Source organism: Anser cygnoides, chromosome 4 (genome assembly GCF_040182565.1).
Source record: "Anser cygnoides isolate HZ-2024a breed goose chromosome 4, Taihu_goose_T2T_genome, whole genome shotgun sequence".
Classification (NCBI taxonomy): domain Eukaryota; kingdom Metazoa; phylum Chordata; class Aves; order Anseriformes; family Anatidae; genus Anser; species Anser cygnoides.
In genome coordinates, this window is record NC_089876.1 from 68,557,481 (window position 1) to 68,575,892 (window position 18,412).

The 18,412-nt window shown below is 38.7% G+C and overlaps 1 protein-coding gene across 4 annotated transcripts in view; it reads right to left on the minus strand.

The window, feature by feature from the left end:
* The window catches only part of TNKS (tankyrase), a 120,132-nt gene that overhangs the window by 28,513 nt on the left and 73,207 nt on the right, over positions 1–18,412 (minus strand). For all 4 annotated transcript variants that reach the window (XM_066996344.1, XM_066996343.1, XM_066996342.1 and 1 more), the window contains 7 exons: positions 12,659–12,753; positions 10,337–10,403; positions 9,706–9,892; positions 7,947–8,068; positions 6,943–7,034; positions 6,779–6,857; positions 821–992 (listed from right to left, as the gene is read on the minus strand). In XM_066996344.1, the coding sequence (XP_066852445.1) occupies positions 821–992; positions 6,779–6,857; positions 6,943–7,034; positions 7,947–8,068; positions 9,706–9,892; positions 10,337–10,403; positions 12,659–12,753 (814 nt within the window). The remainder of the gene's footprint in view (positions 1–820; positions 993–6,778; positions 6,858–6,942; positions 7,035–7,946; positions 8,069–9,705; positions 9,893–10,336; positions 10,404–12,658; positions 12,754–18,412) is intronic.

An 18,412-nucleotide genomic window follows, 5' to 3' on the forward strand; every position in this document is an offset into this window, starting at 1 on the left:
CATGTATGGTAAGAACGACGTTTCTGCATTCAAAAAACCTATGCGTTCACTGGGACGGATTCAAAGATTTGATGAAGTTCAAAAGCACCTTCTCATCTACTTCAGCAAACTGCAAGAAGCCCCACTGCACACCCAGAATTAAACATGCTCATTTCAGCACCTGAATTAATACCTTTGCACTTTGTACTTGCTACGAAGCTGGTGAGGGGCCTGGAACCAAAGACCAGAAATTCTCTTTAGGAAGTGGTTACGCTGTTAGAAAAAATCCCCAAACTGTTAACCCTGGGATCTTTTATAAGAGAACCATAAACATCATACCCTCTAATTACTGATCGCATAAATACTTAGGTTGTTTTTATATCTGATGCAAGTGCCTTTATCTCACAGGACTCTGCTCCCACTCTGTAAAACACAAGTAACATTCTACTTTTGACTGCTAAAGTATGGAGTACCCAAAGGGTAGCTGATGAGAGGAAAAAGGGTTCTCATGTTTGTCAATATTTTAGTTTCCTTGGAACTTGTTATTAAAAAAAATTAAAAAATTGACCTGACTTCCTTTAATATTCCCATACAACAGCATGATATAAATCCACAAGATATTTTATCCCCATTTTGCACAAAAGCTCTGAATTGAGCAGCTGTGAGTCTGTTTCCTAAAAAAGCATCACACAGAACAACGTAGATGTGTGCACATAATGGCAGAAGGGAGGGATGAAGAAACTATATTAAGTCTCTTGCGTTGAAAAGGAAATAAGATCCACAGCTTTAAAAGACAGGGAGAAGCTGAAGTTCAAATATCCAAGCCTTAATTTTTACCTACCACTTAGTATCTGTTGCACTGCTTCGTTTCCCATCTGTGCTGCTGTGAAGCCTTGTAAAGAGATGATGGAGGGATCAGAGCCATAATTCAGCAGGAGCCGGCAGGTTTGCAAGTGACCTGCTAAAGCAGCCCTGTGCAATGCTGTTTGACCAAGTGTGTCCAGTGCATTCATCTGAAAAATCAGCAACAATATAAAACATTATTAGAATTAAAAGCCTGCACCTCTCCATGCCCTTAATAAGAAGAGCAGTAACAGGAACTTCTTGGCATATAAGTTTATCTGTGCTGCAACTAAACGCAACCAAATGACAAAATACATAAACACTCCAATGCAAAGATAATTTTCTGCAGATGCTTTCTTGTCTTAAAAAAAAACAGGTTATTTGTTTGCATGGCTATTACAAAACACAGGATCCCCAAAACCATACTTGAAATAGCGATCAAACTCTTGACAAATTTGACAAAGATTAACCTTGTGCAAAAACAACTCTCACAGAAGAAGAGAAAGAGGTAAATAATTAACTAAACAATTCAAAGATCATCTACCTTTAAAGATACTATTATCTGTCATCCTCAGAAGAGGAATTAACACTCACTACCAAGAATTAAAACAAAGATGTCAGATTAAGAATTCTAAGGGTGTGTGGGAGAGGGGTGGTGAAAGAAGATGTATACACAGTCCGTTGTTTGTAATTTTACAGAAATATTAAGTTAAAGTGGATAGAAATCTATCCAATATAAGAGTATATAAGCAGACAAAATGGAGTAATAATAATGGAAACCTATCTATCAAGATCTAACAGAGAATCTAAATAACTGGCAGCATTGCCATGGGCTCAGTATCAGAGAAAGGAAGAGAATAATAGTTTTAAGAAGAAGGAAAAAAAATATAGAAAATAACCTTTCAAGAAGATACTTTGTACCTAGCAACCATTCATGACAAACTTAAATGCAGATGTCCAACAGCTTTTTTTCCTTTTTTTTTTTTTTAATCACTATGAAATATAGAACTACTCTGTATTCTCTGCAGTAACTGAGAACCTGTTATCTGTTTCCAAGCCTACAGACTGCAGGCTGTGAACTGCATGCATAATAGACTCTGTTACTGTAAAAAACAACATTTTTACCTTTTACCTTCTCAAAATTTTTGTGATGGCAGCAGTCAAGGGTTTTTCTAGGTTTTCTCACCTAAAATGCAGCCTGCAAATTCTACTACCTTTCCATGAAAACTAGTGAAAAAACATTCTGGTTAAGACTGTATTTCCATGAAATTAAATCTGGGAGGAGGTAACTACATAGCCAATATCTATTACCTGAGAGTGTTAAAAATATATAAATACCTGCAATACAGCAATATCAAGCCATAGGAAATAACAAAGAGCTACCACATAAATAAAGTGGTCTGTGATTTGATATTGTCTGAAAATCTTTTGTATCTCTGAACAATTCTACAGGCTGGTGAGGTACGAATCTCTTAGATCACAAACCCCCCACACAGTGAGATTGATTAGGAGAACAGTTCTGCTTTCCTCTGACCGTGCTCAGCTCATGACACTCTCATGGGATTCTCCTAAAAGTTTTGTTTTAAATAAAAGCTCTTTGCTTAGCAAGACACCCACACCGTACCAACTGTGACCTGGGAAAATGTTAATATTATCTTACGCAGGTCTCCTTTCACCTCCAAATAATTATCTTTGCCAACAATCAACTCTTGGGGCAGAAAAACTGCTGCCATTTGAAGACATGCCTGTTCACTTCTGGGACGAAGAGGGCTGCAGCCGACCATGAGGAACGCAGACACCAAATGACGCTGTTCTTTCCCTCAGGAAAGAGAATTAGACTTTGCAGGGCAATTTCAATGGTAGTACCTCCACTTTGAAGCAGATCTGCTCTCACCAATCATGCAGCACTTGTCTAAAATGAACCCAAGAATGTATTGCACTAAGGCTGAATGCAGCAGGATTTATTTCCAAATGAAAATCAATTTGAATATTTAAAACAACCTGACAATCAGGAGATGCCAATATAAATCTAATTCCTGAAAGAAATACAAATAGAGATTAAACTCTCCTTAAAATCATACCTGTTAAGACATCTGTCTGGATTAACAACTGTTCAATACTAGGTCTAAAAACATACACCCTTTCACATTCAAAGTTAAAGTTTAAATTCTGACAAAATATCAAATATCCAAGCTGCACTGCCTTACTGCATGCTGAGAAGACAAATCATTCAAGCTGCACTAAGTAAACAAACGAGAAATATTCAACTGGTCCTCCTTATAAGCAGCCTGAAATGAAAAGGTTGTAGTTCTTAATTACTTTACAGGCAAATCTGCAAGGAGTTAAAAATAACAGATTTGACGGCTTTTATTCCACATCACACTGTCTCTGGATCTGGTTTCTTCACCTTTTAGTACATACACAGTCAGTCCATTACTCAAACTAAAACATAAAAGCAGAACGCAGTTCTCAAATTAAAAGTGAGTTTAAGTAAGGCTTTTCATGGACAGATACCACCCTATATGGCATTTCCCATGCATAATCCCTTCTGTTATTTCATTTTCCTCATCCTGGATATATATTCAGTCGAGAAATCAAAATGGTCATGTATCATCAGACACTGAAGAGAATTTTCCTCCCTGCACTGCTGCTGTCTCCAAGAGCTCAAAGAGCTACAGCAATATTCACAGAGTAGAATCACAGAGTCACTAGGTTGGAAGACGTCTAAGATCATCAAGTCCAACCGTTAACCCAGCACTGCCAAGCCTATCGCTAAACCACGTCCCTAAGCACCACAGCTAGATGTTTTTTAAAAACCTCCAGGGATGGTGACTCAACCCGGAGCAGCCTGTTCCAATGCTTCACAACCCTGGCAGTGAAGAATTTTTTTTCTAATTTCAAACCTAAGCCTCCCCTGGTGCAACTTGAGGCCATTTCCTCTTGTCCTGTCACTTGGTGCTTGGGAGACCAATCCCCCACCCTGCTACGACCTCCTTTGAGGTAGCTGTAGGTAACAAAAAGGTCTCCTCCAAGCCTCCTTTTCTCTAGGCTAAACAACCCCAGTTCCCTCAGCTGCTCCTCTAAGACCTGTTCTCTGGACCCTGCACCAGCTTCGTAGCCCTTCTCTGCACATACTCCAGCACCTCGATGTCCTTCTTGTAGTGAGGGGCCCAAAGCCGAACACAGTGCTCGAGGTGCGGCCTCACCAGAGCCGAGTACAAGGGGACGATCACTTCCCTAGTCCTGCTGGCCACACCATTTCTGATACAAGCCAGGATGCTGTTTGACTTTCTTGGCCACCTGAGCACACTAACGGCTTGTATTCAGCTGGCTATTGACCAACACCCCAGGTCCTTTTCTGCTAGTCAGCTTTCCAGCCACTCTTCCCACAGCCTGTGGTATTGCATTGGGTTGTTGTGCCCCAGCTGCAGGACCTGGCACTTGGCCTTGTTGAACCTCATACAGTTGGCCTCAGCCCGTCGGTCCAGCCTATCCAGATCTCTCTGCAAAGCCTTCCTACCCTCAAGCAGATCAGCACTCCCACCCAACTTGGTGTCATCTGCAGACTTACTGAGGGTGCACTGGATCCCCTCATCCAAGATCATTAATAAAGATACTGAATAGAACTGGGGCCAGTACTGAGCCCTGGAGGATACCACTTTTGACTGTTTGCCATCTGGATTTAGCTCTGTTCACCACAACTCCTTGGGCCCAGCCACTCAAACAGTTCTTCACCCAGCAAAGCGTATGCCCGTCTAAGCCTGAGCAGCCAGTTTCTTGAGGAGAATGCTGTGGGAAACGGTGTCAGAAGCTTTACTAAAGTCTAGGTAGACAAAATCCACAGCCTCTCCCTCATCCACTAAGTGGGTCACCTTGTCATATAAGGAGATCAGGTTAGTTAAGTGGGACCTGCCTTTCATAAACCCATGCTGACCAGGCCTGATCACCTGGTTGTCCTGTGTCTGTCCTGTGATGGCACTCAAGATGATCTGCTCCATAACCTTTCCCTGGCACCAAAGTCAGACTGACAGGCCTTTAGTTCCCTGGGTCCTCCTTCTGGCCCTTCTTGTAGATGGGTGTCACATTTGCTAGCCTCCAGTCAACTGGGACCTCCCCATATAGCCAGGACTGCTGATAAATGATGGAAAGGGGCTTGGTGATATACCTATACCCTTGTGTGGATCGCATCTGGTCCCCCAGACTTGCCTGCATTTAAGTGGTGTATCAGGTCACTAACCACTTCCTCTTAGATTATGGGGTCTTCATTCTGCTCCCTGCCCCTATATTCCAAGTCAGGGGGCTGGGTGCTCAGAGAACAACTGGTCTTACTTTTAAAGACTGAAGCAAAGAAAGCATTAAGCAACTCAGCCTTTTCTTCATCCTTTGTCACTATGTTTCACCTCACATCCAATACAGGATGGAGCTTTTCCTTAGTCTTCCTTTTGTTGCTAACCCCCCTACCTATTTGCTTTTCCAAGAATCAAAAACTCTTACTATTTTGTGATCACTATGCCCAAGACAACCACCAACCTTCATATCCAACACAAGCCCTTCTATGTTTGCAAGCAAAAGGTCCAGAGAGGTGTCTTCCCCGGTTGGCTCACTCAGCAGCTGTGTCAGGAAATTATCTTCCACACATTTCAGAAGCCTCCTAAATTTTCCCCTCTGCTATATTGTACTTCCAGCAGACATCTGGTAAGTTGAAGACCCCCACGAGAACAAGATCTAGAGACTGTGAGACTTCTTCCAGCTGCTTATAGAACATTTCATCTGCCTCTTCATCCTGCTTGGATAGTCCCTAACAGACATCCACCATGTCATCTGCCATGTTGGCCTTCCCTCTGATTGGGGATCAGGGGTCTGTCCTGGGACCAGTGCTGTTTAATATTTTTATCAGTGACATAGACAGTGGGATTGAATGCACCCTCACCAAGTTTGAAATCTTGGAAGGAAATCATGGAATAATGTACGCTGGAAGAGACCCTTAAGACCATCAGGTCCAACCATCAAATTAATACTATCAAGTCTACCACTGAACTATGTGCCTGAGCAGCACGTTCACAATTATAGTATACAGTGAGGTTATTCAAAAGCATTTGATTCTGTTGCACGGGTCTAGGTAGATGGCAAATATTTCCAGAGTCAGAGTCTTGAAACTTGCTACTCCAACATACAGAAATAATTATATTATGTAAAGATCCATAAAGCTAGATCCTTCTAGCAGAGCAGAACGAAGCCATTTCTGCTACCAACATAAAGACGGACTCTATCTTCTGTCATGCAAACATAACTTTAAAGCAGCTTGTTCTCTCTTGGAGAAGAATGGTTTCAACAGTATCTTTTAGAAATACAATAAACCAAATAGCATCCATGACGTTTCTACATTTGCCCAAGATATTAGTGAACTTGCATTATTGCAGGTCCTTTTTTATTATTATTATTTTTTATTTTTACAACAATCATTCCAGTTTAGAAGACTTTAATCCCTGTTTTCTGTACCACTAGAAAGCCCGATGTCTTTCTGAACATATTAATTTTCCCATGTATCTGTAAGTTCAGGCAAGGAGCTAGCTATAAGATATATCCAACCATCCAGCAATACAACAAAACAGGATGGAAGCCACTTTTTCATTAGTTCGCCACCTTATTTTTTTTTTTTTTAAACAAAGCACCACCTTCAAAGATACTGTCATGGCACTTGAAGATTCATTAAAAATGAGTAATCTAAACACCTAAAGCCTATATTCAGTTACTTGGAGAGAAGACTTAATTTTTAAATGGGGTTCCTGAATATCCTGTAATGATTTAGGATAAACACCCTTCATGGTTAACATGAGAAGTACAAGACATACAGAAGAAAATGCAACAACTATCACAAAAACTAAAACTGTATTTAACCAATATAACATTCCCTCTTGCCTTCTGCCGTAAATTACATGCATTTAAGCATATTTACCTTTGCTCCATGTTTATGCAGAACTTCCATGACATCGTTATGGGCTTTCTCAGCTGCAACATGCAAAGGTGTCATGAAACTAGACAAAAAAAAAAAAGATATTAGTTTTATGCTCCTAGTATGACTGAGTCCTTTGAAAAAAGTTGAAAATTTCAGAAACCTACTCTTTGTTTTTCTCATTAACATTCGCTCCTTTCCTGAGCAATAATTCTGTAACTTGCTTCCGCTTGGGATGCACAGCAGCCACAGCACAGTGCTGCAAAAAAGTAAATATAAAGTACTATTTCAACTACACAGATGAAAAAGAGCTTTGAGATCAAAGACTTCATCTCTTAATTATTCTGCTAAACATCAGACTACAGAATTTACAAACAAAACACATCATATTTCTTCCTGAACATTTAACATACCAAACAAAATACGAGCAAGTGAATAATGCTAAATTATTCTCATCAGAAAAAAACAATTTTCATTTTACTGCTATTTGTCACCAAAAAAGTAGTAAATTCCCAAATGCATTAACAAGATATCAGGACAAGTATAGCATGCAATGCCCAAAGGAGGTTAAGGGAAAGGGCTTTAAACATCTTAGCCTTCTTCAGAGGGATACCAAAGGGTTCCATTAAGATTCCACTGCTTTATTTTATCAAGCCTTTGAAAATTGTTTCTTCTTCCATTTCAGTGTGTACTGAACATACTTAACATAACAGCAAGTCTGTTATGCAGCCAGTTACAAATTATGTAACAAATATGCAATAAAGCTCTTGGAATAGTTCCATATAATGAATATAAGAATATGGAAAAAAGGCTCTATATGGAACATATAAGAATATGTTCCATATAGAGCTTTTCAACCCCAGCAAAAACTTAACTGGTCAACAATAAAATAGGCTAATGGGGGAGAAAAGCAGAAGAGAAGTGAAACAAGGACAGGTATGCTCTGGCCAGAAGGTTTCTGTGATCTACTAGGAAAAAAGAAAAAATAAGTGCTAAAAATTATATGGTGTTATTTCTGTAATGGTGAAATATTTTTAATATATAAAGTGTTTGATAGCAAATCCTCTATCTCAGATGATGAATAGATTTTCATAATGTAGAAATAAACCCACTCAACTAGCACTACCATCACATTTATTGTAAAAGACGAGGATTGACTCTATAATCTCACCAGTGCAGTCTCATGTGACTGTGGCTGCTTAAAATTGATGATCTCCAAAGCAAGTGTCTTTTTCACTTTGGCTAGATCTGCCTCTCTTGCTGCTTGTAGTAAAGAATGTCCTTTGAATTCATCTATTGGAGAAAGAGATGCATTGAATATTCAGTAACAAGTTACCTTTACAGATGCTACTTGAGAAAGGTACCTATAACCAGTTAAGAGGTAATAAGAGTATTTCTGTACATCTTCAGATAGTGGCTTACCTGGTATGCATAGTAACATGAAAAGAGCATGGTTTCCTGAAACCAAAAGGGTATTCCAAAGAAGCGGTGCAGTGACTCCCTGAGTAAAATTCTTAGTTTTTCTCCCTCTTATCCCCCACCCACTTCATATTAAATGCATATGTGACCTCTCAATTATCTATGTATGTGTTCAAGTGAGCACACAGCTACTGCAGCCTTTTTTCTGCAGAAAAAAAGCATTACAGTTGGTTTTCCAAAACGCTACTGTATTTACAACTACAAGTAATTCAAGGTAAAGACTGAACGTATTGTTTAAATACAACCGTTAAACTATTGGTGTTAAAGAAAGTTAGCCAGCTAAGCATTTGAAGCCAGTCTGCTCCGAAGATTTTGATAGTAGTTATATCTTTGCAAATGCAGAGAGGTAATTTTGTTATTTTCTGTGCCACACCTTGATCATTTCAGGAACTAGTCCATTTTAGTTAAAAAGTATTTTCAACTTGAAAAAGATGAAAAGTGTTTACCATAAAATGTACAAATGTGAGATAGGCTATCAAGGATGAGGTCTGAACGTGGGAATGAGAAACAAGATGGATAAGCCCACCCCCATCCAGAAACTAAAAATACAGAAATAAAGTTTAAATGTATTTTTGCTTTTTAGTTTAAAAAATGGTAAATTAATTTGCTTAAAGCCAGAAGCACAATGTCCTAAGCCAGCCTGGAACAGAGTAGAGAAGTAGCTGGAAAATATTAACCCCCTCCTCTTCTGTCCTAGAGGAAAGCTTTCTGCTGCACGTTTTCATTTCTGTGTTACCACCTTCACAAAATAGTGACAACAACCTGTGATTTTGAGCAGCGCAAGATCACATTCTTAGTCTGCCAGGGGATTCTGCTATATTCAACAGAAAAAACCAAAAGCTTACGATTGAAGCAATGTATAATCGAGTTCAGAATTTATGTTTCGGGAAGATGTTTTCTGCAACTTCATTATGTTTTGTTTCTATACTTGTCTCATTTAATTATCTTTACAGTTTATAACAACGAGAAAACAAACCCCCAAAAGAGGGCAAATAAAAGCAGACAAATTTCAATTGGAGCTGAGGCATTTTTTTCTGTAAACAGCATTAGGACTGCAAACACTACCAAAAAAAAAAGGTGCTGGAATTTCCATCTCTTCAAGCTTGCACATCAAAGCTATATGTCTTCTAGAAGTCACTCTAACTGTTCACAGGTTCCTACAAGCCTGTTCACGTAGAGGCTCCTATGTGACTTGATTAGACTTTTAGCATAAAAATCACCCACAGTCACTGATTCAGCAGTGCCTCCTTGCCTGACACATTTTAAATCAGAAAAAAAAGTAGACATCATCATGAATGGCCTATCAGAGTTATCTACTTATTTAAAGTGAGGAGCACATGTGTATTTCTTCTGCTGCTCTGCATCTATCCGTGCTTTATGAAGAAGCTACCTTGAAAGGAAAGCATCCCTTTATATTAACCAACAACTGTTTTAAGTCTGAAAACACTTACAGGTCAGCCTCTCCCTCAGTTCAGGTGTTGGAGCCATATCGACTGCGCTCTTGCCATGGCAGTTGACTAATGTGGGATCCGCACCATGACTCAGCAAGAGGGAACAGACTTCTACACGGTTCTTGGAAGCAGCCTCATGCAAGGGTGTAAATTGCCAGAGGTCCATAGCATTAACACAGGCACCATGCTAGCACAGGAACAAAAGCCTTTTATTAGTAGGAAATCACCCTCAACAACAAAAAAAAGCATATGAATTTTCATTTTATTACAAAAACTAATTTTGTTCTTTCATATATGAATACACACACAAAAGTGAATTATAAAAATACCTATACACATAAAAAAACCATGAATCCTCAACAAAATGGGAATTTCTATATGAACTAATTTTTTAAGTACAGCAGATTTTTCTGGGGGGGAGGGGGGGGGTGGGAAAGAAACTCTACTATCTCTCTAAAGAAATTAGGTAGGGAAAAAACACATAGATCTGAAGTCGTAGGCTTCTGAAATTACATACAGGATGTTTGAAATCTGATACTAAAGAAAAAGAGTCTTCCTTTTCAACTCTGGTATGAACAGTCCACCTAACACATCTAAATTTACAGTAATTACTTTCCATCCTTCTGCTTACCTTAAGTAGCAGCTCTGTAACCTCGTAGTGTCCATATGAACATGCATTGTGAAGAGGCACAAGGCCACTGTATGAAAGAAGGCAAATGACAGATTTATTCAGGCAGCATTGCTGAAGAAGGTATTATTTTCTCTTTACTGAGAGGTGAACAGAAAACAAAATAAAACCTAATCATTAACATCTTTAAAAATTAAGATTCAAAAACTACTGGAAAAACCTTGCATTCCCAAACAACACATTACTTGTGAGTGACATTAAAGCATTTTTTCCTAGCAGGCCACAGATGTTTAATCTACCAATAAGATTAGCATTAATTGCCTTTGAAATGATCTTTCTTGAAGCCACTAAGGGGGGAAAAACTCCCATTCCACATTCAATTTGCTTAGTAGAAGTCAGTCTTCTATTTCTGCCTAAATGCGCACTCCTGTTTATATAAAATGCTGTGTGGAAGTCAGAACTCTTCAGATAATACTAACCTAACTCCTGGGTATATTATGAAAATGTACAAATATCCGTAGACAGCAGACAAATTGCTGCTCCAAACTGTGGGACGACCTGATTTCACTGCATTTTTTACAGTCAAATTATAAGATGATCTATGTATTTTTTTTATAGTTACACTACAGGAGGTCATACTCAAAAATGATACTAGTGAAGAAAATGACAAGGATGACATTACAAGCACGAGATATGTAATAAAAGAGCCACACACTCAAAAGGGAGATGCGAAGGGGACAATTATTACAGAGAACTAAATAATTTTAATTCAAGCCAAACAAGCTAGGCTAGTTACGGCTTAACAAATCAGAATGTATAATACACTGCAAACAACAATTAACCCTTCACCATTTATGAAAAATGTTGTGTATGTTCCCCAGAATTGCAAAATTAGCAAAAAGAGCATTGGGAAAGTGAGTACCACACTAGTTTGCTTACTTATAAATTTTGAAAACAAAAAAATGAGCAAAACCAAACCAAACCAACAACCAAAAAAAAAAGAAAAAACACCTAATCATGTGATGCCACTAAAAAGGAGAAAGAGAGAGCTCACTGAGCTGTTACACATACCTTAGAGTGTTTGAATTGTTTACACGTTTAATACAAAGTACATGTACAGTTTTTCTTTTCTTTCCCTTTATTCTTCTCCCCTACTTGAGGTCTACTTAACTACTTTTCACACAGCAATACTTTCCAACTAGATCATTCCAACCACATTAAAACATCTACACTGGAATTTTCTACCAAGTGACACTTAAATTTCTTAACGTGTGAAATGCCTAAAACTCGCTTAACAATTTTGGATTGTATTCCATGCAGCTTTGCTGTGGTTTTGTGACTAACATAATGTGTTATGATGTATTTCACAATTCTGATCAAAAAAAGACACTAAGGGTGAATGTACAGTCAACAGTGCTACAATCAGTACTTCAATCTTCCAGAGTTTAAGTAAGCTTACGACTGACTGGTTTGGGGAAAAAAGAAAAAAAAAGTAAGATCTTAATTTAAAATCTCCTTTAAAACTAGAGAAGGAAGGGGTATAGGAAATGCCTCAAGTATGTTGATGGCTAGAGAGCACTCTCATTAATATCTCACCTCTATAAACTCTGATATGCATGTCTTTAACCAGGAGCCCCATGTCTACAATGTTGGAAGTAAGCTTTCCTATGAGACCATTGTAAGAATTCACCTTAGAATACAGAAATGTACAGCTAACAACGTGTAACACATAGTTCGAGATTTCTGAATGCTGCACAATTTTTGTTGTAATCTACTTAACTAGCGTGCTAGCTGCAAAAAAAAAAAGGAATAATTTAGCTTCTGCTATATCTTGTTTTTTGTTGGCTATGTCAACCAAGGCAGGTCTCCAAGTGCCTCTAGTTGTGAGCCTCTGAGTATCATTGATGTTACTTGCAATTACATCCATACACATGCAATAAGGTAACAAGATTACAGAGAAATTTTACAATGCACATTTTTTTCATTAATCTCAAGCATCTTCTCCCTATCCCCTCTCCTAAAATAATGGTGAAATTCCATGATTTCACAGGGAAGACTGTGCATGGACACAAGGAATAAGGACTGGAAAAAAATTAAAGGTGTAGAAGAAAACTTAAAACAAGTGCAGTCACAATTAATCTGTTATTGGGACTGTAACAAAAGTTTACTTGTCATTAAACACATTCATATTTTTGAAGCAGATGTCACATTCTTAACCAACTATTTGAGATTATGCTGCAACATCAAGCAAAGAAATCATTTCTCATCTTGATTAACAGAAAAGCACTGCTGCAAACAGATAATAAATCAATTCATTTTACATACCCTTTGTCCTTTGCATGAACATCTGCACCGTGCTGAAGCAGAAGTTGGACTATTCGTACTCTGTTATAGCCTGCTGCTAGGTGTAAAGGCGTCGACTGCAAAGGAAAACAAAACAAGATGAAGAATGGGAGACACATATTTCTGCACTTCACTTCCTACCATTTCATACTCTTTGTTTCTCTTACATATTTGATCAAGGTAGGTTACACTTTCCTTCTGTAATTAGCCAAGTCAAGAAATACAAAGCACACGCACACTCCTCCTGTTGTCAAACCAAACCCCTTCCTGGAGGTGGGGAAGAATCTATGTATCACTTAAGGCAATAGCAAATTTATCAGATGAAGTTATTTAAAATGATAGCCCAACCTTGCTCTTTTTTTTTTCTTTAGTCCTATGTGTCTGGTTTTTATTATTTTTCAATGCTATAAGTTATTTATACATTTTTTCAAACAGTTTCACGAACAAATTTATGCAGTTCAGGCTGCATACTCACAGGTTACAAAACTGCTTGTATGCAAGTCTTGTTGCAGTAAGTGCACGAGAATCAGACTGCAGAACAAAACGAATGCACTTATGCCCTAGCAGGAATGTTTGTCTTCAGCTCTGCACCAAACAAGTGTAAGTACCTTGTTGGTGTTCTGTGCTATGCTATAAGACACACACAGAGCAAACTGCATGCAGTTTGCTGTTTCCTGCAAAATACATCCTCAGCAGTAATGCCCTAATGGCGTACCTAGTAACAAAATAATAATAGCACCTTTCTCCATAGCTAATTAGTATTAGCAACAGTAATAAAAATGACAAGAAAAAATCCCCTCATAGTTCAATTATTTTAAAAGCTTTTTATAACGAAGCAAATTTTGTGTGCTGTCTCACTCTGAAGGAACTTATTTCTTCCACGAATGGCTGATAGTTTGCTCCCTCCCAAGGCTGAGAAGCAGAGGAGTTTGAAGGGATCTTTGTTGCTATTTATTTTGTGACACACAACAAACAATGCACTTCTATCCCAGTAAAACCCCATACCTAAAAAAACTTGAACAGAAAGCAAGACTTATCTATCTCACAGTATTAAGCCAAGTACAGCTTTACTGCAGGCATTAAGACATCATTATACAGTATTACAGGTGAGACATCACATTCTTGCTATTAAGGTTTAAAAAAAAAATGAAGACAAAGCCTCATCTGTAAGCAGCAGCAAGTGCTATATATTCATAAATGGAATAGATTTCCAGGAATTAATACCCATTTAGTAAGACCATAACTAGGAATAGACTGAGTTATGTTTCACTAGAGTCTCAACACAGTTTATTACTATAGTCTGGAGCTACTTTGTCCCAGAAACAGTACCTACTTGGGCACCTACCAGATGTCCTGTGTGCAAAGCGATGACACAGGCTGTACTGTCAGTAAGGACAGCACAGGGTGTCTCCAAGAAAAATGCTCACGTAACGCAGCTTATTTGAGAAAGCAGTTCTGCGATTTTCTATGAGACTCACCTTCAGAATTGCCCACACCCTCTGTTTGCTACAAATGGACATCAAAGTAAGCAGCTCTAACATTCTTCACCTCCTTAAAGTGTCTCCGTAGTTCAAAAAAACACCCCCAACCAAACTAGCCAAATCTTTAAGTCAATTTGTATTTGTTAGGATCTATTATTCTGTTCCAGAAAGGCTTCTATTACTGAATTAACAATTTGGGATGATCCAAAAGGTATTAAGTTCTTTCAAATCTGCCCCCATTATAAAACAGCTGGCTCCTGCACATCATAAATACTAATGAAAATGTGGATAAAGGTTACGCCACTGTTGACATTAGAAAAATACTTCAGGTGCTATTTTTGACAATTGCCTTGGTTCGGCTACTAAGTCCAGTTTGTCAACTGAATTAATAACTCAGAAAATCTGAAAATGATCTGAAATGGACTGCTGAAAAGTCAGTCTCTTGAAAGGTCTGATCGCCAAAAGAAACTGGAGAAAATGCTAAATCTTGGAAGAGGATGCAGACCACTGCAGGATCCTTTAACCTCACTAGGATTAAAGTAGCTGCATCCATGCTTATCTGCATACTACTTCTAAAACAACGCTGGCAGACTTACAAGATGCTGCTTTACTCTTATTGAGCGTTATTAATAAGGATGTTCTCAATAAGGATGTGTCAGCCCTGGAATCTTGTTGAGTGATTAAAATTTAAAGATAAAACATGACTCAAGCTGGAACCGTGTATTTTGTATTTCTAGGATTATTAAACCTACTTTTGCAAAATAACTTCATTAGAGAAAAAAGCCAGAACATTTTTAGCTTGTAGCTGTAAGACTAACAACGCAAGCAAAGCAAAGCAATGACATCCCAAATCTTCTGACAACTTATATCCCTGCCTTTCAGAAATGCAAGCTACTTCCTTCTCCCTGAGCAAGGTCACACAGACACCACAGTCTCATGAATGAACCATGTCTCCCCCAGCACACCAGGAATTATTTAGCTGCAGCCAAACACCTGATGTTTGGCTTGCTCGCCTTCTGATCCACTGCAGCTTCAATGAAGCTGTGTGCCACGCTGCAGCCACCTCTACAAAAAAGAGCTAACTAACACTCCTCTCTTCACTCTTAACTGGAGATGGGGCTGAAATCTCTTCCAGTTAATTTATGAAACGCTGTTGAAGTCAGCACTGTAGTCAGGTCTAGCGAATCAAAATCCCCAAGCCTCTCTTGACAGTCACTCTTTACATTGGTTTAAAGGTTCTTAAAAACATTGCACTTCCATATGCTTCAGGAAGCAGGATGTGCCTACCTTAGTCATTTTTAAGGACTTTTCCTTTCCCATGAGAAAGAACATTCATTGATATCACACTTAATATATATTATGTTTAATATAGATTTACTAATTTAAAATATTAATCCAGTGCTACCAGCTTGCACGCTAACCACAGGAATTAAGTACCTAAAACGTAACGTCATGCTATGTGAACTAGTCATCACACGGGGATTACTAGTCCTCCCCACCCCAAAAGTGAATGATGTTCATAAAGAGACTGCTGTTTAAAAATCAGTGCACTTTTTCTAGAGCACTAGAAAAGTAGGAACTAGTTATCACTAACAGTATTACTGTATACTGCACCTGTAAGGTATATCAACCCAATCATTTAATATTAAGGAAAGAGATTTAATTGAGCTATCAATTAACCCCTCCTCCCATGTCTTGCAGTACTTGTCAAGAGACTTCCTAACAAGAATCCCTAGAGGGCATTTACCTTCCAAGACTCATATTCACAATTACCAAGCCAATCACATTGTCTTGTAATTAAAAAGAGAGCAAATCTACTTTTAGCAAGTAAAATAAGACTCTCATGTAAGATGCTCACATTATTCGAAATTTTTATGGCATCTGTAATTGAGTGCAGGTACCATGCATTTCATATAAGATCCCTGTACACAAAATAGCAAACACAGCCTGTATACCTACAATTTATATTAAAGCTTTTTTTTTTTTTTCCTGCAGCCTTTTTGAACATGTGTTAAGGCATTTTTAGATTTAAGCAACGTACATACAACAGTTTGATATTCTCATTGAGCCTTTGGTGTTTTCACACTGTTTTATTACCAACAGCTGATTTAAGGACCTTATGGTCAAGGTCAGCCACCTTTGGACTTGCTGTCCCCCTGTATCAAACAAAAGGGGCACCAAGGGATTGTCAGATCTGCAGGCTGCTGAGTTATTTCTACTAAAATCAGAACATTGGTTTCAACAAATCATCCGCAGGCAACATGGGAGCGCTGGCTCTAAGCACCACCCATATCCCTATCTATCATGCAAAAGAGCCTTCAGTAGCTCTTAGAGATGGTAACATGCCCACAGCCTCAGAACAAAACGTGCATTTTCAGATTCAGAGTAATTTTGGATTGCCAATATTATGGGTAACTTAAAGCTGAAGGATTTTACATAAGGCTCTTATATCATGTATTACCTGCTTGTTAAATAACAGCTAGCGGAGCTGCTGTAAGAACTAATAATGCCTGTTCTTGCCTGCTCTTGCTCTCTGCCACTAGAATCTCTACATTACATTATCTGATAACAATCTTAATTAGTGTGTTTCTCTCATTCACAAGTTGTCATCCTGAAGGCTATTAAAATCAACAAACAAGAATCTTCTTACATACGTCTTGCCCTGCATCTAATTTACAATAAGATGAAGTGATTTAAAATTATCATCACTTAATTTCATCTTCTACGAGAAAGGCATTTTCACTATAAAAAGGCAATACCATCTATCAGACGTCCCCAAGACCAGCTCTGGTCTTGACATATAATGGCTATACCCATGTTCAGAAGGTCCCCAAATGGACGCAAATGGACGTTCACCAGTAAGGGTGGTTCTTGACAGACAAGTACAACTTTGATTATATACCCTTTGATTAGACACCTAAGAACAACCATATGTTTACTGACAACTCTTTTATAACACCCTCCTGACAAAAGGCATCCAAAAAAAAAGGAGAAGAGGGGGAAGGAGGAATCAAATAATGATCACCATACACTTTACTATATATGACTTTCTTACCTTGTCTCTAATCTACCTTCAGGTTTGGTAACTTGGAAAACGCAGGTATGTAGCAAATCCCCATTTAACTTCTATCAAACAGAATACCTTTATTCAAATCAGACTGCGTGGCCAGCAGAGAGGAGCAGCAATAAAAATAACATTTTTAGCTTTTGCAGTTTGTCTTACAAACTCCCTCAAAATGGTGCTTCACCTCCTCTGAACTGAGAGACAAGTAGCAAGGTTTCTAATCACAGAATGCACCTTTGTTTCACAGTCTGCATAAAACTGACTGCTCTGAAAGATGTCCTGAGGCCTGTCAAGATGACTACCTGAATCAGGCATACTAAGCAAAAACCTTCGTGGCAGGCAAACAACTCTCTCTCTTCACTGGGTTAGAATTTATGATGCATTCTTTTTTTAAAGTCACAACAGTCTGCATCTGCTTCATGCTGCTATCTCAAAGACTTCTCTAAAATGAACTGCATCAATCATGAGTGTGTATCAGGAACATATTCCGGATGCAAGTGAAATACCTCCTGTCACTAATTTATAATCTGATTAATGGGATGAGAAAACAAGTTGCAACAACATCATAGTCTAGAAGAGATATTCCTGAGCTTTTCCAGGATGGCAATGATCGGAGTTTTCCTTCCCTGCTTAGATACCCCCTTGCAAAGTATGTCTTCCATTTTAATATTGCACATCGTGCCCATCTGTGGTAGTTTTATGCAGCTGGACTACACCACAACTGCTTTTTCCCCCCTCTTTCTTAGATCTGCTCCCACAGAGGCGCAAACATCACCACTCACTGGCTCGGCTCTGGGCAGCGGTGGGTCCCTTTGGAGCCAGCTGAAAGTGGCCCTTATCTAACACGGGTCAGCTTCGGGGCTTTTCTCACAGGGGCCACCCCAGCAGCCCCCCTGCTACCAAAACTGTGCCACATAAACCCAATACACCATCTTACACCTTCATTTTTAGGCTTGGTTGTAAGCTTTCTTGGGAAAATATCTCTCTGACACTGGTTTGCGTGGCATGGAAACTGGACTTACTATCACATACAAACAAGTCCCTCCCTTCTAGAAACATATATTTTGAAATAATTACTTAATATTTATGTTAAAATGCTCTTCCATACTAGGTACTATGGGGAACAAAAGTCCTTAACCTCAGCAAGAGAATGATGCTCTTGTTGAGCAAGGAAGGGTGTGTTCTTCTGTT